This window comes from Mobula hypostoma, chromosome 1 (assembly GCF_963921235.1).
Source record: "Mobula hypostoma chromosome 1, sMobHyp1.1, whole genome shotgun sequence".
NCBI lineage: Eukaryota > Metazoa > Chordata > Chondrichthyes > Myliobatiformes > Myliobatidae > Mobula > Mobula hypostoma.
In genome coordinates, this window is record NC_086097.1 from 39,432,401 (window position 1) to 39,459,426 (window position 27,026).

General features: G+C 41.1%; 1 protein-coding gene across 1 annotated transcript in view; it reads left to right on the forward strand.

The window, feature by feature from the left end:
• Positions 1-1,749: 1,749 nt before the first annotated feature.
• The window catches only part of im:7136021 (uncharacterized), a 50,716-nt gene continuing 25,439 nt past the window's right edge, over positions 1,750-27,026 (forward strand). The window contains exons 1-3 of the mRNA XM_063046699.1: positions 1,750-2,718; positions 9,781-9,996; positions 11,850-12,069. Of these exons, the coding sequence (XP_062902769.1) occupies positions 2,037-2,718; positions 9,781-9,996; positions 11,850-12,069 (1,118 nt within the window). The 5' untranslated portion in view covers positions 1,750-2,036. The remainder of the gene's footprint in view (positions 2,719-9,780; positions 9,997-11,849; positions 12,070-27,026) is intronic.

A 27,026-nucleotide genomic window follows, 5' to 3' on the forward strand; every position in this document is an offset into this window, starting at 1 on the left:
AGTAAATTTGCTGACGACACTGCATTGATTGGCCTTACCTCAAACAATAATGAAGTGGCCTATAGGGAAGAAGTCCTCTTTCTGACACAGTGGTGTCAAGAAAACAACCTCTCCCTCAATGTCGCAAGAACAAAGGAGCTGGTTGTGGATTACAGGAGGAATGGAGATGGGTTAACCCCTATTGACATCATTGGATCTGGGGTTGAGAGGGTAAACAGCTTCAAGTTCCTTGGCATCCACATCACCGAGGATCTCACGTGGCCTGTACACACCAGTTGTGTGGTGAAAAAGGCACAACAGCGCCTGTTTCACTTCAGACAGTTGAGGAAGTTTGGTATGGAAGTATGGAAGTCTTGAGGAAGTTTCCTAAGAACTTTCTACAGGGGCACAATTAAGAGTATCCTGACTGGCTGTATCACTGCCTGGTATGGGAACTGTACCTCCCTTAATCACAGGACTCTGCAGAGAGTGGTGCGGACATCCCAGCGCAACTGTAGTTGTGAACTTCCCATGTGTCATGAACCCTGTGACAGGTTGAAAAGGACCAGCAGAAATGGAACACACCTGGAGTCTGGTTTACTATAAATTAAGACAATATTTATTACCACTATGAATTAATATCATTAAACTGAATAATACAATATAGGTTATAAACTATTATATATAAGCAGTTCAGTTCACTTTGTGTTGCGTCGAGTTGAATTGATGAAGAGAGAGAGAGTTAACTGAGTTGATGTTCAAGTTGGCAGCTTTAGCTGTTCTTGCTTCCGAAGTCTTCAGAGTCACTTCGTGTGACCCCCACACAGACACAGATGGACAGAGCCCCTTCTAGGGAACGGTCTACTAACCCACGGCACGAGTTCACCACCAGCAGACCCCCACAGGCAAGCTCTTACCTGCACTGGTAATCATGGGTCAAAATTAATCGGTCTGTCGCCTCCACCCTCGTGGTGGTCTTAAACTCCACCAGTGGTTTTTCGAGTAGCTTCCGCAGTTCTCTCGTGTCGTGTCTCCTCTGCCGTTATCATACCGAAGGATCAACATTTTTATAATCCAACCAAAATTCCAGCGTCCGTTAGTTCAACCGCTCTGAGCCGTTACCATGGTGACTTCCCAGCTCGTGCCTCAGCTCGCGCCCTATTCTCTCTCTCTTCTAAATGCCTCCTTGTTCATTAGACTGCTGAACTTTCTAGCAGTTTCTCACCTGCGTGACACATGATTCAGGACATTTACAAGAACAGGTGTGGAAAAAGGGCCCGTAGAATCACTGGGGACCCAAACCATCTCAACCACAATCTATTCCAGCTGCCACCATCCGGGAAATGGTACCACAGCATAAAAGCCAGGACCAACAGGCTCCGGGACAGCTTCTTCCACCAGGCCATCAGACTGATGAACTTGTGCTGATTTGAGTGTACTCCACATCGCATTGACTGTTCTATTTATTATAATTGCACATTGCACATTTAGATGGAGACGTAACGTAAAAATTTTTACACCTCCTGTGTGAAATATGTAAGAAATGAAGTCAGTTTAATTAAGTTCTACATTTTATCTATAAACATCCAGGCTGATAGTTGGCTTGTGAACAATGGAATAAGATCAGGTTAGAAAGGAAAACAAATTAATTTGTTCAAGGTGCTTTGTGATGATATGGATTAATCAATTTTGATTGAATTTTTTTTCTTTTAACAGTGGGCTGATAATCCTCAAGGAGTTGGTACATCTTCATTGGGAAAGAGATGATAATCTAAAAAAGTTTTCATCTTTATGTTTCCAGAAAGTCTCTAAGTTGCTACAAGACAAACAAATTTGAATATGCCAAAAAAGTATGAAATCAACAACGATGTTTTTTTGACAAAATTTGCTAGGGAATATAGTACACTTGCTACTAAATAGAAACCTAAACGTAAAATGTACTGAATATTACCAGTAATACACTGAAGAGTTAATATCAAGCACTGAAGTAAAGACTTGTAGTGGGTATCTCACTCCTCACAGAGAAAAATTAGATACAGAGTTAAGACTTTACAAATATGGCAAAAATAGATCAACAATGGTTAAACCTACCTCAGGATATATTGTTGGAAGTATTCAGATATCTTACATTTGAAGAAAAGGCTAATGTTCGTGCAGCCTGCAAATATTTGCAACGATTGATTGACCACCCTACTTTGTGGCTGAACAGAACAATTGTCTTAAAAAGCTTACAAAACTGCAACTCATGTTTTTGGACTACACTTCGAAAAAGGAGAATAAGATCTCTGCTGATCAGGGAAGCAACTCCGAAGCAATTGCAGAAGATGGTGAATTTGATTCCGAACCTGGCTGCTGTTTCTATGGATGTGAAAGTGAACGTGGAAAGACTGCGCGCTCTGAGACCCTTGGCAAACTTACACACACTGCAGCTGAATGATGGTTCATTAATGCTAGACCAGGAGCTGCTAAGGGAGGTGGTAAACTTCAAACAATTGACAACCTTGGTTTTATGTTCTTTGGTGTCTGGCCACAGCAGGTCTCTGTGCCTCCTCGCAGAATTAAAAAAGTTGCAGTCTTTGACACTTCACGCGAGGCAGAAGGGCCCTTCTTTGTCAGCCATTCAGTATATTTTGTTCCGGTTGCCAAAACTGAGAGAGCTATCATTGAGTTCAGTGGACACATGGGAAAACTTGTCATTGTGCTTTACAGCACCAGAATGGAAGACCCCCGAAGAGGCAGGTATGAAAAAGAGCACAGATAATTCTGATAATCGTATAAACTATGAAAAACACCAGTTATTTCTCAAGTATGCCATCTATAGACGTGAGGTGTCATGCATCACATTACGGATTTCACCCACTTAAAAACACAGACCAACTGGGAAAAATAAATCTAGATGATAATTCCCCACCTCCTTAAGCAATCTTCTATATGAACAGCAATAAAAACGTTTTGAAAATTAGAACCAAGGAACGTTTTTTCCATTTATAAATATAAACATGAAGGATTATGTTTGCAGACTAAGGAAGCAAAATAGAATGACAGTAAATTACAACTCTTTATCAGTCCATGTAGAATGACAGAAATAGAGTTAGTAATGTGTTTAAACCTGTATCTTTCAGACAATCTATCTTTTAAAATCTTCATTAAGTTGGCTCTTTCAATCACAACTATTTAAATATCAGCAGATTTTCCTTTACTTAGTGATACGTTCCAGAGTAGGTAGAGCACAGAGTAGGTACAGTGCAGAGTAGGTATATTACAGAGTAGTTACAGTGCAGAGTAGGTATATTACAGAGTAGATACAGTGCAGAGTAGGTATATTACAGAGTAGGTAGAGTGCAGAGTAGGTGTATTACAGAGTATGTAGAGTGCAGAGTAGGTGTATTACAGAGTAGTTACAGTGCAGAGTAGGTATATTACAGAGTAGCTATATTACAGAGTAGGTACAGTGCAGAGTAGGTATATTACAGAGTAGGTAGAGTGCAGAGTAGGTGTATTACAGAGTAGGTAGAGTGCAGAGTAGGTGTATTACAGTGTAGTTACAGTGCAGAGTAGGTAGAGTGCGGAGTAGGTGTGCAGAGTAGGTATATTACAGAGTAGGTACAGTGCAGAGTAGGTACAGTGCAGAGTAGGTATATTACAGAGTAGGTACAGTGCAGAGTAGGTGTATTACAGAGTAGTTACAGTACAGAGTAGGTATATTACAGAGTAGGTAGAGTGCAGAGTAGGTGTATTACAGAGTAGGTAGAGTGCAGAGTAGGTGTATTACAGTGTAGTTACAGTGCAGAGTAGGTAGAGTGCAGAGTAGGTATATTACAGAGTAGGTAGAGTGCAGAGTAGGTATATTACAGAGTAGGTAGAGTGCAGAGTAGGTGTATTACAGAGTAGGTAGAGTGCAGAGTAGGTGTATTACAGTGTAGTTACAGTGCAGAGTAGGTAGAGTGCGGAGTAGGTGTGCAGAGTAGGTGTATTACAGAGTAGGTAGAGTGCAGAGTAGGTGTATTACAGAGTAGTTACAGTGCAGAGTAGGTGTATTACAGAGTAGTTACAGTGCAGAGTAGGTATATTACAGAGTAGTTACAGTGCAGAGTAGGTATATTACAGAGTAGCTATATTACAGAGTAGTTACAGCGCAGAGTAGGTGTATTACAGAGTAGTTACAGTACAGAGTAGGTATATTACAGAGTAGGTATATTACAGAGTAGTTAGTGCGCAGAGTAGGTATATTACAGAGTAGATACAGTGCAGAGTAGGTATATTACAGAGTAGGTAGAGTGCAGAGTAGGTAGAGTGCAGAGTAGGTGTATTACAGAGTAGTTACAGTGCAGAGTAGGTATATTACAGAGTAGCTATATTACAGAGTAGGTACAGTGCAGAGTAGGTATATTACAGAGTAGGTAGAGTGCAGAGTAGGTGTATTACAGAGTAGGTAGAGTGCAGAGTAGGTGTATTACAGAGTAGTTACAGTGCAGAGTAGGTATATTACAGAGTAGGTATATTACAGAGTAGGTACAGTGCAGAGTAGGTATATTACAGAGTAGGTAGAGTGCAGAGTAGGTGTATTACAGAGTAGGTAGAGTGCAGAGTAGGTGTATTACAGTGTAGTTACAGTGCAGAGTAGGTAGAGTGCAGAGTAGGTGTATTACAGTGTAGGTACAGTGCAGAGTAGGTGTATTACAGAGTAGTTACAGTGCAGAGTAGGTGTATTACAGAGTAGTTACAGTGCAGAGTAGGTGTATTACAGAGTAGTTACAGTGCAGAGTAGGTATATTACAGAGTAGTTACAGTACAGAGTAGGTATATTACAGAGTAGTTAGTGCGCAGAGTAGGCCCTTCCAACCCTTTGAGCCACACCGCCCCAGCAACCCCCGACAAACCTGATTAACTCTCACCTAATCACGGGACAATTTGCAATGACCAATTAATCTACCTGGTATGTCTTTGAATGTGGGCGGACACCAGAGCACCCAGAGAAAACCCATGTATTCCATGGGGAGGACTACAGACTCTTTACAGGTGGTGTTGGTGTTGAACTCTGGAATGTGCTAACCACCAAGCTCCCGTGGTGCCCCTTGGCTAAACTGGATCATATTCTATTGTCCATACTGGCTAGCAACTAAAAACATTTCCCTAAACAGGTTTCTAACCTTTATCTGGCATCACAATGTTCTTAACAACTCACAATTACTGAACTGAGATTTTGGTCATAGTACATTATTAATCGTTATCCTTGCCACAGTTATTATTGAATTTGTTAACCACGCTATGCTCCTCCAATGGGAACTCCTAGGTTCCATTCTTATGTATCAGTACAGTGATAAAGCATCTCCAGCAAAGACCATTCAGCTCTGCCATTCAGTCATGGCTAATTTATTATCCCTCTCAACCCTATTCTCTTGCCTTCCTCCTGTAACCTTTAGCACCCTTACTAATTAAGAACCTGTGAACCTCAACTTTAAATATACCCATTGATTTGGCCTCCGCAGCCACCTATGGCAATGAATTTCACAGATTCATCACCCTCTGACTGAAGAAATTGCTCTTTTTTCATGTCCTTGTACTTTGAGGCTGCCCTCTTGTCCTAGACTCGCCCACTCTAGGAAACATCCTCTGCATGTCCACTTTATCTAGACCTTTCAATATTTGGTAGGTTTCAATGAGATTCTTCCCCCCCCCCGCCCCCCTCCCCATTCTTCTAAACTCCAGTGACTACAGGCTCAGAGCTCCTCAGGCATTAACCCTTTCATTCCCGGGATCATTCTCATGAGCCTCCTCTGGACCCTCTCATGTGCCAGCACGTCCTTTGTTAGAAAAACTGCTGACGATACTCCAAGTGTAGTAGGATGTGTCTGTTTACACTGATGTGTTGGTATTCAATGTACAGGTGAAGTTAATACATTTGCACAGTAACAGCCGAATGATATAAATCAGGTCCCCAACCTTTTTTGCACCGGGGACCAGTTTAACATTGACAATATTCTTGTGGACCGGCTGACTGGGTTGAGGGGGGGGGCGGCGCGGTGTTAATCACGACTGGAATATAGGTGGTAAGTCAAGTATAAGTCACTTATAAGTGGCTCGTACACTCAATTTCGTTTCTAAAGGGGTTTATCTGATGAATTTAACATTAAACACAGAGCGCATATTTTCCTCGCATGAATATAGTGATAAGTCAATTATAACAGTGGTCCCAAACCACCGGGCTGCAAAGAATGCAGGGGTACAGCGGTGGCCGGAACGCACCCAGCACATCTTTAAGAAAAAAGCCGAAATAAACAAGCTAATTGATTAGGTGCTGCCCGGCACGTAAATGTCAGTCCAAATGAGGTGATGCATTGGGCAATTGCCTCTGATCTGGTCCGACGTTTAAGTGCCAGGCGGCACCTAATTAATTAGCTTGTTTATTTCGGCTTTTTTCTTAAAGACGTGCTGGGTGCATCGCGGCCACCACTGTACCACTGCATTCTTCGCGGCCCAGAGGTTGGGGACCACTGAATTATAAGTCACTTATAAGTCAATAGCATCATAACATTTTAAGTAACGTTTGGATATTAAACACACAGCGCATATTTTCCTTGTATGAACATATAATATCATTGCAACACACCAATGTCGCTGAATCAGTGGGAGCCCTGGGCTTATTTTCTCGCAACAAGACGGTCCCATCAAGGGGTGATAGGAGACTACGATACTCGAAGTGGGTTCCTTATGTCCAGTCTGTCCCACAATTTACAAACCCCATTTCCAGAAAAGTTGGGATATTTTCCAAAATGCAATAAAAACAAAAATCTGTGATATGTTAATTCACGTGAACCTTTATTTAACTGACAAAAGTACAAAGAAAAGATTTTCAATAGTTTTACTGACCAACTTAATTGTATTTTGTAAACATACACAAATTTAGAATTTGATGGCTGCAGCACACTCAACAAAAGTTGGGACAGAGGCATGTTTACCATTGTGTTACATCACTTTTCCTTCTAATAACACCTTTTAATCGTTTTGAAACTGAGGATACTAATTGTAGTTGATTTGCAACTGGAAATTTTGTCCACTCTTGCTTGATATAAGACTTCAGCTGCTCAACAGTCCGTGATCTCCGTTGTCTGATTCTCCTCTTCATGATGCGTTATACATTTTCAATAGGAGATAGATCTGGACTGGCAGCAGGCCAGTCAAGCACACGCACTCTGTGTCTACAAAGCCACGCTGTTGTAGCCCGTGCAGAATGCGGTCTGGCATTGTCCAGCTGAAATAAGCATGGACGTACTGGGAAGAGACGTCGCCTTATGGCCACATATGTCTCTCTAAAATCCTAATATATGCCTCAGAGTCAATGGTACCTTCACGTACATGCAACTCACTGATGCACCCCCATACCATCACAGATGCTGGCTTTTGCACCTTTCGCTGATAACAATCTGGATGGTCGTTTTCATCTTTGGCACGGAGAACTTGACGCCCGTTTTTTCCAAAAACTAGCTGAAATCTGGACTCATCTGACCACAGCACACGGTTCCACAGACTTTCAGTCCATCTGAGATGAGCTTGGGCCCAGAGAACTCGCTGGCGTTTCTGCATAGAGTTGATGTATGACTTCCTCCTTGCGTAATACAGTTTCAAGTTGCATTTCTGGATGCAGCGACGGACTGTGTTGAGTGACAATGGTTTTCCGAAGTACTCCCGAGCCCAGGTGGCTATAATTGTCACAGTAGCATGACGGTTTCTTTGGCAGTGCCGCCTGAGGGCTTGAAGATCACGCGCATTCAACAGCGGTTTCCGACCTTGCCCTTTACGCACTGAGATGTCTTTGAATTCTCTGAATCTTTTCGCAATATTATGTACTGTAGACGTTGAAAGATCTAAATTCTCTGCAATCTTGCATTGAGAAATGTTCCTTTTGAACTGACTAACAATTCTCTCACGAATTTTGGCACAAAGGGGTGAGCCACGACCCATCCTTGCTTGCAAAGACTGAGCCTTTGATGGACGCTACTTTTATACCCAGTCATGATACCTCACCTGCTACCAATTAACCTGTTTAATGTGGAGTCTTCCAAACCGATGTTACTTGAATATTCTGTGCACTTTTCAATCTTATTTTAACTCTGTCCCAACTTTTGTTGAGTGTGTTGCAGCCATCAAGTTCTAAATTTGTGTATGTTTACAAAATACAATTAAGTTGGTCAGTAAAACTATTGAAAATCTTTTCTTTGTACTTTTGTCAGTTAAATAAAGATTCACTTGAATTAACATATCCAGATTTTTGCTTTCATTGCATTTTGGAAAATATCCCAACTTTTCTGGAAATGAGGTTTGTAGTTTTCATTGCATTTATTATAGAAAACTCTGCTTCGCAGCGATATGATGTTGGAAATAGAAGCAACGTTTTCAGTGCTTCCGTGGCTTTCTCAGGATATTCAGCCTTGACTTTGATCCAGAATGCCGGCAGAGATGTTATGTCAAACATACTTTTCAGCCCGTCATCATTTGCAAGCTCGAGGAGTTGATCTTTTTCCCGCGCTGACATGGATGATTCACCAGGGACATTCACAAATGGGTCACGGACCCATTCCTTTGCACGTCTTGGGTCGGTCGTTTGCGTCTTGGGTCACTGATGACCTCGCGTGCGTAATGACCTTGCATGCATTAAAGTTCAACAGTGGGCATGACAGGGAATGAGGAAAGGTGCAGCTGACTCATATCGTTTCATATCGCCAAATCATATCGTTTCCTCGCGGCCCGGTGGCACATGCTTTGCGGCCCAGTACTGGTCCGTGGCCCGGTGGTTGGGGACCACTAATATAAATCAACTGTTGAGGCATGTCCATTCAGTGGCTACTTTGTTAGGTATTCAAGCAAATATTTAGCCAGCCAATCATGTGGCAGCAGCTCAATGCATAAAGGCACGCAGACATGGTCAAGAAGTTTAGCTGTTGTTCAGACCAAACATCAGAATGGGAAAGAAATGTGATCTAAGTGACTTTGACCGTTGATGCCAGACAGGGTGGTTTGAGTATTTCAGAAACTGCTGATCTCCTGGGATTTTCACACACAGCAGTTTCTAGAGTGTATTGAGAATAGTAGAAAAGGGCCGGGTGGTGGCGCAATGACATCAGCGCCGGACTCTGGAACGGAGGTTCTGGGGTTCGAACCCAGTCGGGGCCGCTCCTGAGTACGCTTTCCATCCGTGCCAGGTTGAGTGTCAAGATTGCAACTCGACCTCGTAAAATAAAGGGAAAAATACTGTGAAATGTCTGTGTGAGGAGTGGTGCGTCACACAGTCTCTCTCTCACTCGCTCCGCGCCTTGTAAAGGCATGAAAAAGACATAGTCCCACCAACATCACACACCCACGCACGGACGCACACACACAGACGCACAATCACGCACGCACACGCCAAAAAAAAAGAGAATAGTAGAAGAAGTATCCAGTGAATGGCAGTCTTATGGGTGAAAGCACCTTGTTAATGAGAGAGGTTAGTGGAGATTAGCCAGACTGGTTCATGCTGACAGAAAGGTGACAGTAACTCAAATAACCACATGTTACAGCAGTGATATGCAGAAAAGCATCTCTGAACGCACAACATGTCGAACCTTGAAGTGGATGGGCTACAGCAGCAGAAGACCATGAATATACACTCATTGGCCACTTTATTAGGTACAGGAGGTATGTAATAAAGTGGCCACTGAGAGTATAGGATATTGTGAAAATTGCTGTGGGAATCTAACAGTTTAATATAATTTTGAAAACAATATAGTAATGGTGATTGCAAAAGTTAAATATTTGTTCTTCCAGATGGTTTGGAGTCAAACTGCATTTCACAGCTTCAATTGGAGAAGCTGAGCCTTTTGCACAGCGCAAATGGTCCACTGTCCAGGAAAGCTCTCGAGCAACTTTCGAATGTAAAGAGCCTTTCTGTGAGCCTTACCAAGTCCTGTGTTTCACGGAACACCAATTTTCTACATAGTATGCTGGAGAGCCTGCCAAATATTACTGAATTAGAACTGTCCTGTAAGTATTTTTTTGCATATGTATTTGACTAATGTAGCAGTTTCATTTTTTTTTGTAAGGAATCTGTTTAAGAACTGTCAGTTTGCAGCTAAGTGAAGGAGAGAGGTTTGGCCCAGCGCACTAGAATGAAGGATGGGAACAGACAGAGAGGTTCATTTTGTTGACAAAGACCACAATACTCTTGTCACTGTCATTGGAGGTAAAGGTCACAAAGTCTAGTTGTTAAGTTAGCTTTACATTAGAGTGAAGAAACAGTATTTTCTGTTTGTTGCAGGAATTGTGAGCAGCTTTGGGAGGTAGGATGTGGAATCAATAGTACTCTACATGATCCAACTAGGTCCAGCAGTGAGTCGTTAGCTCAATTGTTTATTGGATCTGCATACTTTGATCTCAAAGGACTGGGAAGGATGGTTGTATTTTGAGTAATAACTTTATTGGGAAACAAAGATAGAAGTTAAGGTATGCTTGAACGGAGTAGATTTTGCAGAAATATCGGGGTTTCATCTTTAGCTATCCAGTCGTAGTCTGAACAACATTTGTCTTGCATCTTTACTCTCTGTATTTCCCTCAGCAATGTTTCCTTGCACCCTTTTTATTTTATGATGACGTTTCGCTCCTCAGTAACCACATCCAAGAGTCCTGACTAACCGGCAATTTTCAATGAAGTTGAGATCAGCCAATATTCCTTTGCCTGATTCACACTGTCTGATTTGTCATCTTTCTTTCTGCTTGCTAACCTTATTCCCTTCCATTTGATCCACAGCAAGAGTTTAAAACAGCCTTCCTTGTTTTTAAATCCCCCTATACTGCTGTGCCTCTTTTATTTTCAGCTTTTCCAGTCCTTCAGCCCACCAAGATACCTGGACTCCATCATTTCTGGTCTCCTCAGCATCTTTAATGTCAATTGCTTTATCATTGACTGCCTTCTCTTCAGCTGTCATGATTCCCTTTCAAAGGCTGTCTCGCTACTTCCCTCTTGAGTTTAAAATCTGCCATTAGATTGCATTCTGAGCCATTTCATGCCTAAACAGATTGGTGTGACATTTTTTGGTAATATTTCTGTCAGGATGGCAGGGTAGAATAAGTCTACCAAAGGAAGTGTAAGGTGCTCCTTCCTGCTGCTAGCCTGCAGGTCACCCTTGGGCAAAGTATAGTAGTTGCTTCTGTAGAAAAATTTTACGAGAACAATCATGGTAATTTGAACAGTGTAATTTGAAATATTTAATAATCACCTTATATGGCTTCTTAAATGGAGGTTGCAAAGGAAGAAAGGTACTTCACCAACACATGAAGACTAATGGAGTGACCATGAAATTTTGAGATGGAAGTTCTAGTAGATGGGGCCTTGGCATTTGAAATCCCAGCCAACAATAGTGGACTGCACTTGACTTAACTTCTAAATCCTGGTGTTATGCTTGAACCTAGAGCCTTTTAAATGTTACCAAGTGATCTGATTTCAACAGTAGTTAACTTCCTTGTGGGATATTCATAATTTTTCTGAACAAGAATATCTGTGAAATATTAAGCATTCCAGTATTTTATTAAATAATAATTTTTTGGGCGTGTTCCTGTGTGCGTGCGAGTCTGTGCGTGTGAGTTTGCATGTCCGTGCGTGCGTCCGTGATGATGTCTTTTTCATGGCTTTTACAAGGCGCGGAGCGCGAGAGAGAGAGCGAGACTGTGTGGCACGCCACTCCTCACACCAGCCGGCCCTTAAGTAATAACATATAAGAGTGATAAAGGCATTATAGTTAAGCAATCATTCTTTGGCTATTAACTTTTCATGATATATGTGAGAAGTGCAACTTTGAAAGAAGATTCATCCGTATTTCATTTCTATGTTAAATTGCCAGGGAACGGACCTTTTGCTGAATTTGTGAACATTTTGCCTTCGAACCTCAGAAGAATTGATTTGGTAAATGTAAGGCTTTCAAATGCCGATGTGCAGCTTCTTTCTGATTCTTCAGGAAAATCTCTGAAACATCTGGGCTTGATGCTCTGCAGTGGTATTACTGAAACAATGTTAAAGCAACTGCCCAGACATTTTCCTTACTTGCAGACCCTTGACCTGAGGTAAATTACAATATATCTGTATTAATTGATGCAAAATGCAAGGCCTTTTAAAAAAATTATTTTTGGGATCCGAGTATTACTGGCATGGCCAGCGTCTATTTCCTAATGCTGATTGCCCTTGAGGAGTTGGTAGTGGGACGCCACTTTGAATCACTGCAGTTCTTATGGAGAAGATACTCCGATAGTGTTGATGGGAAGTAGCTCCAGTAATGTAATTATTTAGTTATATTTCCAAGTCGGGTTGGGGCAGAACACAGGTGCAAGGTTACACATTTTATGCATTTCTGTAAGAATGGTGCAATCACAACTTTTCTACCTCGTGGCATGGTACATGGAGACTAGATATAATCCTCAACAATGCTTAGGTTAACTTTCCAAAGGTGCTGTACTTTTAAACATTGTTATTGTTTAGCTGGGGATACTTACTACCACTACTACTACTACGATGTCGATTTGGTGCCCTGTAAATGGGCTACTTGAAGACTGACTTACACAGGTACAGTATATATGAGTGTATATGAAATTTTAGATACCTGACTGCTTGTTTCCTGATTTTTGCGGGAAAAAGGCAGAACATACTCTTAATCATTACCGTTGTTTGAAAAGCCAAACCACAGAGAGCGGGTTACAAAAAAGTCTCTTGCTACAAACACAAGAATGTGGATATAATAGTGCAAAACAAGTGCAAACAGTAATATTGGCAGCCAGTCAATCCTCCAGAAATCATCTTCAAGTTTTTGTGGAATTATAAAAAATATTTATGTCTTGAAAAAGGCCACTATGTCAGAGCAGGTTTACAAAGATCTTCCCCCGACTTTTAGCACTTCCCAACTCTATATCAGTAGATAGATGATCTGAGTCTTCTTGGAATTGATGTTAAGTCCAAGTTCCGTGTATGCACGGTTGAAGGCAGTCAGGATCTGTCGTAGGTGGTTTTCTGAAAGAGCTGCAACACTGTTGTCATCTGTGTATTGGAACTCGATGAGGGAACTCGTGGATGTCTTTGTTTTGGATTTGAGATGGGCAAAATTGAGAAGTCTATCAACCGTCACCAATTGAGACAAATCGGATAGAACCATCATTTCAACTTGGCGAAACAACCCTGGAAAACGTGGACCACTTTTCGTATCTTGGAAGTCACCTCTCCTCCAATGTTGACCTTAATGACGAGATCCAACATCGTCTTAAATGCGCTGGAACAGCTTTTGGACATCTCCGATCAAGAGTCTTTCATGATTGTGACATCGGAACAGACACCAAAATGTTCGTGTACAAAGCAGTGGTAATCCCAGCGCTCCTGTATGCATCAGAAACCTGGACAACATACCGACGACATCTGAAGGCACTTGGAAAGTTCCAGCAACGCTGTCTTTGAAACACCTTAAATATCAGCTGGGAAGATAGAAGAACCAATATCAGTGTGCTAAATGAAGCAAAAACAACAAACATTGAAGCCTACGTCATCAAGAACCAACTAAGATGGAGCGTTCATGTTGTTCGGATGAAAGTCGAACGTCTGCTGAAACAAATCTTCTACTCCCAGCTTAAAGAAGGCAAACGTAAAAGAGGCGGATACCAGAAGAGATTCAAAGACGTCTTAAAAGCCAACATGAAGAAATGTAACATCGACATCAACAATTGGGAAACCAATGCCAAGGACAGGAAACTCTGGCAAGCCATCATCTGAGAAGGAACAGCAACTTTCGAAGCCAACAGATGTGCAGAATTAGAAGAAAAGAGAAGAAAATGGAAAGAGAGGCAGCAACAACCAAAGCCTGATCTGCCATCTGGAACTACCTGTCCTGAATGCGGAAGAACTTTCAAAGCCAAGATTGGACTCATAAGCCACTTGAGAGCCCATAAGTAGATCAACAGAACGAAGACCATCATCCTCGACCTTGAGGGATAGCCACGACAACGACGACCTGTAGATGTGCTCGTTACAACTTTTTAACTCTCATCCTTCTAATAATTACCTTAATCCCTTGCCCCCTGAGTTTTCTTGTACGGAAATTTGTTTTATTTATTATATTAAGAAATAAAGTGCATAACGGACCCTTGTGGTCACCGGGCCGAGTCTCCCAGCAAGCCACCGATTTCACCCTAGCCAAATCACAGGACATTTTGCAATGACCAGTTAGCCTACTAATCAGTACGTCTTTGGACGGTGTGAGGAAATTGGAGAACTCAGAGGAAACCCACATGCACAAGGGAAGAATGTACAAATTTTCTTACAGAGGATGCCAGAAATGAACTCCAAACTCTGACACCTCAAGTGTAAAAGTATCTGTGGCATCTGTTTTTTAATGTAATCATTAAAGAATTTGATAAGATCCTTGGGGCATTAATATAAACCCACTGCGGCTTTCTTTGCATTTTTAATGATGTATTTTATTATTAGTTTCACATTATTTAGTTATATTTTCATCTAAATGCATATTTGACTTTGAATTTGAGGCTTACTGTAACAAAATAAATTTGATCACCTGCAAGTGGAAAAGAACCATTCAAGTATTTTTCTCCCTTAAGTCCTGCTTTCAGTCCTTTCTACTCCCCAAATCTTTGTGACTAGAGTCTCTTGATGTTTTTGGCATGATGAATCTAGGGCAAATTTGCTAGACCAGAAAGTCTCCATTATTTTTATGCCTGTGAGTAAATTATTGGGAGTAAATTCACCTACAATGTTTGTAGAATGAGATTTATCTTGTTTTTTTGGAAGTATTTTATTAAGTGTTTGTTTAACTACACAAATGAAAAGTTTTGAATTTTTCATAGTTCCACCAAATAAATAATAAACTGCATTATTTTAACCCTCACAATTTCTTGCAGCGGATATAGGTTGCTGAATCAAGGAATTTTGTTCGGCTTAGTGGAGATGTCATTTCTAAAGGAAATTGTAATTTCTAACAATCCACATCTAACGGACATAATAACAAAGCAATTTCGGGCTTTAACTGACAACAGAGTGCATGTGACCCAGAAGAGCAGAAGAAATCACAAAGGATGTGATTGCATATTTTATTCTCAGTTTTTAAGTTAAAGAATGGGAGAATATTGTTGGGCATGATAAATATGTAAGCTTGGTTGTGCACTGTAAAAGACAGTAATCAAGATGGATCTGCCTTGACAACTTTGCTTCTAAACATCTGGATGCACTAGTGGCAAAAGTGCAAAATTTGCAGAAAAATAGTGATAAGTAGAAGATTTCAAGTTAGAAAATATGTAGATCAAGTCAGAAGAGTGGAACAAGATTTGAATAATGTATTATATATTTGGTATTCTAAATTATACATTTTGAAGAAGAGAAATCTTGCTCTGAAATCAAACGTAAACGTATTTAGGACCCTGTGTTTCTCATTAGGAAAGCAGGTTGTCAGATTTTTATAATGATTTTGTTCATGTTTATGAATGTGTACTTTTATTTGATGTAAATAGGGTTGATAACATTTTGTGGAGATTATCTGAAAAGACTACGGGAAGAAAAATCTGAAAATTGCTCATTTATCTGTAGAAGACCAAAAGGTTTTTTTCTATTCAGCAGAAAGAACACTGAGAGAGACTATATACTTTTGCTTACACAGCGTTTTTAACAAGAGTTCAGACTTGCTCCTTGTGGTACTTTTAATAGTCATTATCATGCATTGAAGTGATGGCATAGATGGAGGATTTAGTAGAGTTTGAAGCAATGTAGATGACTGACAAAATGGCTTTATGTTTATCTTAACATGTTTTCTACAAATTGGTCAATGATCGTGTTGAATGTCATGGGTAATTTACTTTCCTTCATTGATGTGATCATATTTCAACAAGGAATGATGATTTTAAAAGGGCATTTTAAAATACAGTTGCAGGAAACTTCAGGATACAAGCTTGTATTACTTCTCAGATTTTGACTTCTTGATGTCTCCCATTGAATGTCTGTAAAGATACAGTTCAGAGATTGTTCTACATATATAAAAAAAATTGGTCTGTTGAATCAATGATGCTGTTGGCCATATGCTAGGACCCATGGAATAAGGGGCCAGGTATTAAGTAACTGAAAGGATAAATCCGTTTTTTCTTCTCACTACTTCTACAATTTGAATAGATACTTTCAAAGCCAGTAAAAATAACATTGTTCTGGAGCTATGAAAATATTCTGCATTGTTAAATTGAAAATTATGGTTCTGACTAACAATTGTTTCGGTTAAAAATTATATTAATTAAAGAAAGCATCTTGTGCCTCAAATTGTCAAATTGACTACAATGCTCTTCTGTATGGAATGAGATAGTTTTATTGCTTTTGTTTATAGCAAATCTCCTTCATTTACAAATACAGGTGTCCCCCGCTTTTTGAACGCTCGCTTTACGAAACCTCACTGTTACGAAAGACCTACATTAGTACCCTGTTTTCGCTTTCAGAAGGTGTTTTCACTGTTACGAAAAAAAATCAGCGTGCGATAAAAAATCAGCGCGCTATAAAAGGCCCTCTCCCTGGATTCGGAACTGCATTCTTGCTGGCATTTTGCTTAAACACGCGCCTGTGAGCAGCCGTTTGCAAGATGAGTTCTAAGGTATCGGAAAAACCTAAAAGAGCTTGTAAGGGTGTTACGCTTAGCGTGAAACTAGACATAATTAAGCGTTTTGATCGTGGTGAACGAAGTAAGGACAAAGTGAGTTTCGCTTGTGGAAGCTGACAAACATGATGTTGAAGAGGTTTTGGCATCCCATGACCAAGATCTGATAGATGAAGAGCTGATGCAATTGGAAGAAAAAAGGATAACAATCGAAACCGAATACAGTAGCAAACGGACTGAAGGTGAAGTCATCCAGAAACTGAACGTGAGGCAACTATGTGAGATTTTTGCTGCAATGATAAAGTACGACTTTAATTTTGAAAGGGTACGTAGGTTTAGGGGATATTTGTAAGATGGTTTGAGTCCTTACAAAGAACTGTGATAGAAAAATGTGCGAGGCTCAGCAGTCAAGCAAGCCTTCCACATCAGCCACAGCAGACGACAAACCTCGACCTTCGACATTGAGGTGGGAGAAGATGAGCTGCCTGCCCTAATGGAAACAGACGATAACAAGATGACACCCCAGTGTCCCACCACCCCAACCCCCAGGCCACGGACAGATACTGATTCGCGGAGAATGCAGCAGTAGCCGGGAGACACACAGCACATCTTTAAGAAAAAAGCCAAAATAAACATACTAATTAATTAGGTGCCGCCCGACACGTAATTGTCGGTCCAGATCAGAGACGACGCAATGGGAAATCAGCACTGATCTGTGCTGACAATTATGTGCCAGGCGGCACCTAATTAATTAGCATGTTTGTTTCGGCTTTTATCTTAGAGATGTGCTGCGTGCCTCCTGGCTACCGCTGCACCCCTGTACGCTTCGCAGATCGGTATTTGTTGGTGGCCCGGAGGGTGGGGGCCACTACACCACCCAGCTTGCGACGACTCAGTCTAACACACCACCGTCAGTGTGCTTGGCGCTGTCCCAATTCCGGTAAGTGATACTACACTGTACATACATTATTTCTACTTTATATAAGCTGTGTATTTTTACGTGTTATTTGGTATGATTTGGCAGCTTCGTAGCTTAAAGCTTACTGGAGAGCGCTTGCGCCATGTTTTTGCCAACAGCGCTTGCATGAGATTTTCTGCCAACGGCGCTTGCGTGAGATTTTCGCTATGGAGAGCAGTGCAGTAATGATTGTGGAAAAGTAGTTTTACTTTATTTAGGCTGTGTATTTATCATATCATTCCTGCTTTTACTATATGTTACTATTACTTTAGGTTTTATGTGTTACAGGTTTCCCCCGCCATCTAAAGGTAGAGCGTTCCTATGAAACGGTTCGTAAGCCGAAATGTCGTAAAGTGAAGAAGCAATTACCATTTATTTATATGGGAAAATTTTGAGCATTCGCAGACCCAAAAATAACCTACCAAATCATGCCAAGTAACACATAAAACCTAAAATAACAGTAACATATAGTAAAAGCAGGAATGATATGATAAATACACAGCCTATATAAAGTAGAAATACTTTTCCACAATCATTACTGCACTGTTCTCCGTAGCGAAAATCTCACGCAAGTGCCGTTGGCAGAAAATCTCACGCAAGCGCTGTTGGCAGAAACACGGCGCAAGTGCTCTCCAGTAACCTTTAAGCTATGAAGCTGCCAAATCATACCAAATAACGCGTAAAAATACACAGCCAATATAAAGTAGAAATAATGTATGTACAGTGTAGTATCACTTACTGGAATTGGGAAGACAGCGCCGAGCACACTGATGATGGTGTGTTAGACTGAGTTGTCGCAGGTTGGCTGGTGCGGTGGCCCCCACCCTCCAGGCCGCCGACCGATACATTGCCGCGAGGCATGCAGGAATCCAGTGGTAACCGGGAGGCACACAGCACATCTTTAAGAAAAAAGCCGAAATAAACATGCTAGTTAATTAGGTGCCGACGACACGTAATTGTCGGCCCAGATCAGTGCCGATTTCCAATTGCGTCGTCTATGATCTGGGCCGACAATTACGTGTCGGGCGGCACCTAATTAATTAGCATGTTTATTTCTGCTTTTTTCTTAAAGATATGCTGTGTGCCTCCTGGCTACTGCTGCGTTCTCTGCGAATCAGTATCTGTCCGTGGCCTGGGTGTTGGCGTGGTGGGACACTGGGGTGTCATCTCGTTGTCTGTTTGCATTAGGGCAGGCAGCTCATCTTCTCCTATGACTGCCTGCCTCGATGTCAAAGGTCGAGGTTCGTCGTCTGCTGTAGCTGATGTGGAAGGCTTGCTTGACTGCTGAGCCTCGCGCATTTTTCTATCATACAGTACTTTGTAAGGATTTAAACCATCTTGCAAATATCCCCTAAACCTACGTACCCTTTCAAAATTAAAGTCGTACTTTATCATTGCAGCAAAAATCTCATGTAGTTGCTTCACCTTTGCTACTGCATTCGGTTTCGATTGTTATCCTTTCCTCTTCCAATTGCATCAGCTCTTCATCTATCAGTTCTTGGTCATGAGATACCAATACCTCTTCAACATCATCTTCATCAGCTTCCAGAAGCCAAACTCACTTAGTCCTTACTTCGTTCACCACGATCTAAACGCTTAATTAAGTCTAGTTTTACGCTAAGTGTAACATCCTTACGAGCTCTTTTAGGCTTTTCCGATACCTTAGAACTCATCTTGCAAATGGCTGCTCACAGGCATGTGTTTAAACAATGCTGGCGAGAGTGCCGTTCCGAATCTGGGGGAGAGTGGCTGCTCGGGGCGCGTGCTGGATTTTTTATTGCGCGGTGCTATTTTTCATAACAGTGAAAACACCTTCTGAAAGCAAAAACAGGGTACTAATGTAGTTCTTTCATAACAGTGAGGTTTCGTAAAGCAAACTTTCGAAAAGCGGGGGACACCTGTATTTGGCATGATTTGGTAGGTTATTTTTGGGTCTGCGAATGCTCACAAAATTTTCCCATATAAACAAATGGTAATTGCTTCTTCGCTTTATGACATTTCGGCTTACGAACTGTTTCATAGGAACACTCTACCTTCGGATGGCCGAGGAAACCTGTAAACCTGTCCTAATACTGTTTTTTCTGCACTATATACTATTCCTCCACAAGAGGGCAGGCACACCACTCTGTACATTGTCTGACGCTGGCTAAGTTTTGATAAAGTGCCTTACTTATCCTTTGAAAACTTCTCTATTGGACAGTGACTGATATTGACTGAGATTAAAAAGTTGGAGGTATGATAAAATTGTGTCTATGAATTGCTGCTCCGTGATCATAACAGTTGGCACTCCTACTATAAAATTTATTAATTTATGGTAGTCAAAGAAGAATTATTTTGGAAGCAGAAGGACTTTTGATCCATTTACATTTTTGACACAAGGTGATGTATTGCTCTTCCCCACCTTACAAAGAGCCAGCTAACTGCTACTTTAATAATTCATTTCCCTGTACTGGTAGTTTATTCCACAGATTGATCAGTGTAGGCACCTTGGTTAGCATAGGCAAGCTGGGCCATAAGTCCCATTTTTGTGCTGTATAATACTGTAATTCTGAGTCTATAACTATAACTTATTCTTTCCAAAAAAAGTTGTTATCACTAATGGTGAATATCTTTGGATAATAAATTAACTTTGTTGTTTTCTGTATTCTCAGAGGCCACAAGTCTCTCTCATTTTCCTTTAGACTCCCATAATCTTGATGAATTGCTTACAGGCCAAGTCATTGGGTATATTTAAGGTTGAGGTTGATAGGTTTTTGATTAATCACGACGTCAAAGGTTATGGGGAGAAGGCAGAAGAATGGGGTTGAGAGAATTAATAAATCAGCCATGATGGAATAGCAGAGCAGATTTGATGGGCCAAATGGCCTAATTCTGCTCCTATGTCTTGTAATCTACTTGCAATCTATTTTAAATGATGAAGAAGCAAGTGACATTTAGCTCCATACCTACTCTGAAACGTGTTATTTTGAGTAACCCCTTTTACCTTTTTTTTTGTTATTTTACTCAGTTACATTTGTTAAAATATGATCTCTGCTTCAAGCAGACTATACCAATGATTAAGAAGAACAGAGTAACCTGCCTCAGTGACTGTTGTCTAGTAGCACTTACACTCACAGTAATGAAGTGTTTTGAGAGGTTGGTGATGAAATATTTCAACTCCTAACATAGAAACATGGAAAGCCTACAGCACAATACAGGCCCTTCAGCCCACAATGCTGTGCCGAACATGTACTTACTTTAGAAATTACCCCGGGTCACTCATAGCCCTCTATTTTTCTAAGCTCCATGTACCTATCTAGGAGCCTTATAAAAGACCCTATTGTATCTGCCTTCACCACCGCCGCCAGCAGCCCATTCCACGCACTCAACACTCTCTGTGTAAAAACACTTACCCCTGACATCTCCTCTGTACCTATTTCCACGCACCTTAAAACTGTGTCGTCTCGTGTTCTCCTGCCTGAGAAGCGGCTTGGATCCACTTCAGTTTGCCTACTAGGTCAATGGGTCCATAGCAGATGCCATCTCAATGGCTCTTCACTCAATCCTGGGACATGTGGACAGCAAAGTTGCATTAATCAGATGGTCTTTATTGACATTCAATACCATGAACCCCTCAAAACTAATCAACAAGCTTCAAGACCTTGGCCTCAATATATCCTTGTGCAATTGGATTATCAATTTCCACACTTGCAGTCAGTTTGGTCTGGCAACATCTCCTCCCCAATCTCCATTAGCACAGTGCACCAGAAAAACGTGTGCCTAGCCCCTTGCTCCACTTGCTTTATACTTATGACTGTGTGGCTAAGCACAGCTCAATGCCATATTCAAGTTTGCTGATGACACCATTGCCGTAGGCTGAATCGAATGTGGTGGGAAATCAGCATGGGAGATTTTAAGAGTCTCAGGACTCACACAACCAGTTTCATGAACAGTTACCACCCCTCAGCTATCAGCTCTTGAATAAAAGAGGATAGCTATGCTCATCTATTGAGATGTTCCTACAACCAATGATCTCACTTTAAGAACTTCTTATCTTGTTATTTCATGATCTCGATATTTATTACTATTTATTTATATTTGCATTTGTACAGATTGTTGCCTTCTATGCTCAACTTGATCTTTCATTGATCCTGTTAAGGTTACTATTTGATAGAATTGCTGAGAATGTCCACAGAAAAAAGAATCTCAGGGTTGTATGTGGTGATGTATATGTACTCTGATAATAAAGTTTACTTTGAACTTTGAACCAGCTGAATGGTGCCACAACAACAATCTGTTACTCAATATCAGCAAGAAGCTGATTATTGACTTCAGGAGGTGGAAACCAGAGGTCCACGAGCCAGTCCTCATTGGAGAATCAGATGTGGAGAGGGTCGGCAACTTTGAATTCTTTGGTGTTATCATTTTGGGCCTCCAAGAGGACCATAACCTTGTCGTAGGGTTTGGAGGCTTGCATGCCTCAATGACCTGGAGAGCTATGTTGGCTGGAGACAGGGTCTTGTGCTTTGGTTCTTGCTAGGGTCACCAATACCAAACAGTCAAAGGGTAGAGGCCAGACTAAGAGTGGTCAAGTTTGGATGTTCAGCTCAGGGCCAACAACCATGAATGGTCAAAAAACTGTTATGGAAACAGCAATGAAGAATCCTATATCTGTGTACGATGGTATTCCTGAGTCTCCACCTGGGACTTGCATGGCTGACAGTAGTGAATACCAAGAAGAAGCTACTGGCATGATGATGGAAGCCCTGAACACTACCAAGACCAAGATCAAAACTGGTTTTTGGAATGTATGAACCATGTACAATACTGGCAAGCTAGCACAAATAACTGCAGAAAAGCATCATTACAACCTACATATACTGGGCGTCAGTGAAAGCAGATGGACCAGGTCTGGCAGACTACAGACAGCAACCAGTGAAACAGTTTTATACACAGAAAGGGAAGATGGTCAGCATCATGATGGTGTAGCTCTCACTTTGAAGAAGGACTTTGAGAAGTGCTTGCTGGAGTGGAAACCAATCAACAGTCAGGCTGAAAGGGAAGCAAGTGAACATGACTGTGATCCAGTGCTATGCCCCAACTAACGACAGTGACATTGCAGAAAAGGGTGTATTTTATGAACAGCTGCAATCGGAGGTAGAATTAACACCACACCATGACATAATCACCGTCATGGGTGATCTAAATGCCAAAGTGGGAAAAAAACAACTCACATTTCACTAGGATCATGCACACATCTTGATGTGAGACAATCAAATACAAGGGGGAAAGCCTGGTGGAATTCTGTGCCATGAACAATCTGTTCATAGGAGGGACCGTCTTCCTACACTGTGGAATCCATAAATTGACATGATGCACACCTAATGGACGTACCAAGAAACAGATTGACAATTTAATGATCAATGGTATGTGGAGACGATCCTTGCAGGATGTAAAGATGAAGAGAGGAGCAGATACAGGAAGTGATCACTGCCTTCTTGTAGTAGTGATGAAACTCAAGGTGGGAAGCACTGCGACCAGAACACATGCACAAAGGCATTTTGATGTTGAGAACCTCAAGGAAACCAGTGTGAGATCGACCTTCACCGTTCAGCTTAAGAACAGATTTTAGGCCTTGTAAGACCTTGACAAGGATGTGTCAGTAGAAAAGATCAACACAATGTAGAATCAGGTTGCCTCAGTCTTCAAGGAGAGGAGTGAGGCTTGTCTGGGATTCAGAGCTGGAAAGAAGAACAAAGAATGAATACAGCAGGAAACATGGATAGCCTTAAAAGAAAGACAGAAAATTAAGTAAGTGTGAGATGCAAAGCCAACATGAATTAAGGTGAAACTTCAACTAGCATACACTGAAACTAGCAAAAAAGTGAAGAGACTTGTAAGAAAGTATAAGAGAGTCTGTGTGGAAGACCTTGCAGTGGAGGCTGAAGCAGCAACCAGTCAAGGTGATCAGGGGAATGGATACAAGATTTCAAAATTGGTATGCAGGAAGTTCCAGGCCAGATCCGGTGGTCCAGTGAGAGATAAGAAAGGTCTGCTTTTGACAGCTGAGAAAGAGCAAGAAGCATAATGGATAGAATAGTTTTGAGTATTACTGAATTGACCACCACCAGAGGAAGAATTCAGAGCTTCCATACTAATTTCACCTCCACAGTTGGGGACTGCAATTTGAGCTCTGAAGTCAAGATAGGAGTCAGGCAAGGCTGTGTGATGCTGGTGATATCGTTTAACCTGGTGATTGACTGTTTAATGAGACAAACAATGAAAGATGAGCAGAGAGGCATTAGGTGGACTCTGTTCTCTAAAAGACCTTGAATTTGTGGATGCATTACTATCACATACAGACCAGCACATGCAAGAGAAAACTCAGTGTCTGTGTACCTTTAGTGGTCAGGTTGGACTCAGAGTCGGCCAGAGAAAGACTGAGACCATGACCCCCAATGTAGAGGCATATGGTGTCAACTTACCCAGCACCGGCAGATTTACCTACCTGGGCAGCATCATTCAGCAGGATGGTGGGACCAAGGACAATATTCAGTACAGACTCAGCAAAGCTAGAAACATCTTCAGATCAATGAACAACATACGGGGATCAACCAAGTACAGCATCCACATCAAGGTGAACCTGTACCAGAGCTGTGTTCTCTCCACACTTTTGTATGGGTCGGAATGCTGGCACATGACAGAGTACGACCTCGCTAAGTTGTTGTCATTCCACACCATGAGCCTCTAGAACATCCTCCGTATTTTCTGGCCAAGAAAGATCTCTAACCGTGCCCTACACCTTCAGTGTTATCAAGAGGACATAGCCACAATCATCATGAGGAAACGTCGGAGATAGTTTGGCACATGAGGAGAAGAGAGGCCAATTACATCATCAAGACAGCACTTCATTGGACCCCTGAAGGGTGGAGAAAGCATGGGAGACCAAAGGCAACATGGTGCCATACCATAGAGGCAGAAATTAGGACCCAGAGTCACACCTGGGGTACAATAGAGAAGATGGCCAAGAACAGTCAGAAATAGAGGAACTTCATTGCTGCCCTAAACACCAGCAGCGTAATGGGCAATTAATTAGTCAATTAAATTATTTTGGAGGACCTGTCCTGGACCCAGCACGGAAGGGCAATTATGAAGAAAGCACGGCAGTACTTCTACTTCCTTAGGAGTTTGCGAAGATTCGCAGGAAATCTAAAACTCGGACAAACTTCGATAGATGTATAGTGGAGAGTATATCGACTGGCTATGTCACTGTCTGGTATAGAAAGACTAATGCCCTTGAATGGAAAATTCCACAAAAAGTAATGAGTACGGCCAAGTCTATCAGGGGTAAGGACCTCCCCACCATTGAGCGCATCTACACCGAGCATTGTCACAGGAAAGCAGCATCTATCTTTCTTTTCAAATCTTTTTATTGTTATATTATACAGAACAAATAATATGAGTACATTGAAGTAGCAACACTAACAATGTCTCAAAAAAGACATTATCTTAAAGATTGAAAAAAAATTTTGTGATAACAAAAAAAACCTACTAAGCAGAAAAGTGAGAAAAAAAAAGAACCCATTAGGTGTACAACCCCGGAGACATGTGTAATACAAAAAGCTTCTAAAAATAAACATCAAACCGCCAGCATGAAAAGAAAATATACTAAAAAATTTACAATTAGTGGAAAAATTATATCAATTAGCTCAAATGATAATAACGAGCAAATGAGCCCCATCTTTTCTCACAATCATAAAGGTTCAAAGGATCGACTTCTAATTTTCTCCAAACTAAGACATAGCATCACGTGAGAGAACCATTGTGACAACGTGGGAGCTGATGTATCCTTCCACTTCAACAAAATGGCCCTCCTAGCTATCAATGTAACAAATGCAATAACATGTTGGTCAGACACAGAAATACCATGAATATTTTGAGGAATTATTCCAAAAAGCACAGTTAATTTATTAGGTTGTAGATTAATTTTAAGTGCTTTAGAAATTGTTGAAAAAACCGACTTCCAGAACTGTTTCAATATAGAGCAAGACCAAAACATGTGTGTCAGTGCAGATATCTCAGTTTTACATCTATCACAATGACTATCAACATTAGAAAAGATTTTAGAAAGTCTCTCCTTCATCAAATGATAACGATGTACAAGAAAGCAGCCCCTATCATCAGGGAGCCCCACCACCCAGGTCATGCTCTCTTCTTGCTGTTGCCACTAGGAGGAAGGTACAGGAGCCCCAGGACTCACACCAGCAGGCTTAGGAACAGCTATTACCCCTCAACCATCGGGCTCTTAAACTAAAGGGGGTAACATCCCCTGACTTCACTCGCCCTATCATTGAAATGTTCCCACAACCTATGGACTCACTTTCGAAGACCTGTAGATCATGTTTTCAATTTTTATTGCTTATTTATTTGATAGTATTATTTCTTTCTTTTTGTATTTGGCGGTTTGTTGCCTTTTGCACACTGGTTGAGTGCCCAAGTTGGTGTTGCCTTACATTGATTTTATTATGGTTATTATTCTAGCATAGATTCATTGAATATGTCTGCAAGAAACTGAATCTCAGGTTTGTATATGGTGGCATATATGTATTTAATAAATTTACTTTGAACTGATTGTATATTATGAACCTTTGACTTACTTTCTCTGAGGAAAATGGGTAGCTGGTATTAACCTAGAGATTCTGAGAAAGAGGAGAAATTTCAAGTTTAAAACCTATGGGAATTACAAAATCTTACTGGGTAGGTGAGAAAAGACTGTGAATGGCTTGCCGATTTTATGTTCACTTTGTGCAATGGATAGTTTAAACAGGACTTTCATAAAATGCTGAAATATACATGGCTGTTCTAACTGGCTAAGAGGATTTTAAAATGTCGAAGTGATGGTATGAAAGATTGTTTTCTAAGTTAGATAATCCTCTTTGACCAGTAAGAGGTATCATTCCTCATCCTTTAACACAATTCAAATGCTAGAGGTTTGCAGTTGCCAGCATCTTTCTGTATTCCTACAAAGCTTTGGGGCTACATCATGTTCCAGTTGTCCTGACAGAAAATTAGCTACAGATCTGGTGATTGACCAGAACATGTAATTGTTGTTTCTGTAATGTCAAAGAATTCAAAAGATTCAAAGTATTTATTATCAAAGTATGTATGCAGTATACGACCCTGAGCTTCGTCTTCTCCACAAGAAAGAACAAGCGAAAAAACAGAAAATAAAATACAAAATTGAAAGAATCCATATTCAGTTCAGCTCAGCGTTCATTATCTGCAGGCTGCCCTTATTCAAATCAATTCAAAATAGCAAAATAGTAACAGGAAAAGGAGTGACCAGGAACTACAGTTCAATTCATAAACCGCAGACCCAGAACTTCGGTACCATCGTCTGACAATATCGACGGCGAGAGAGACCAATTGAATGCAGGGGCCTCCCCTTGGGAGAAGCAAGCGAG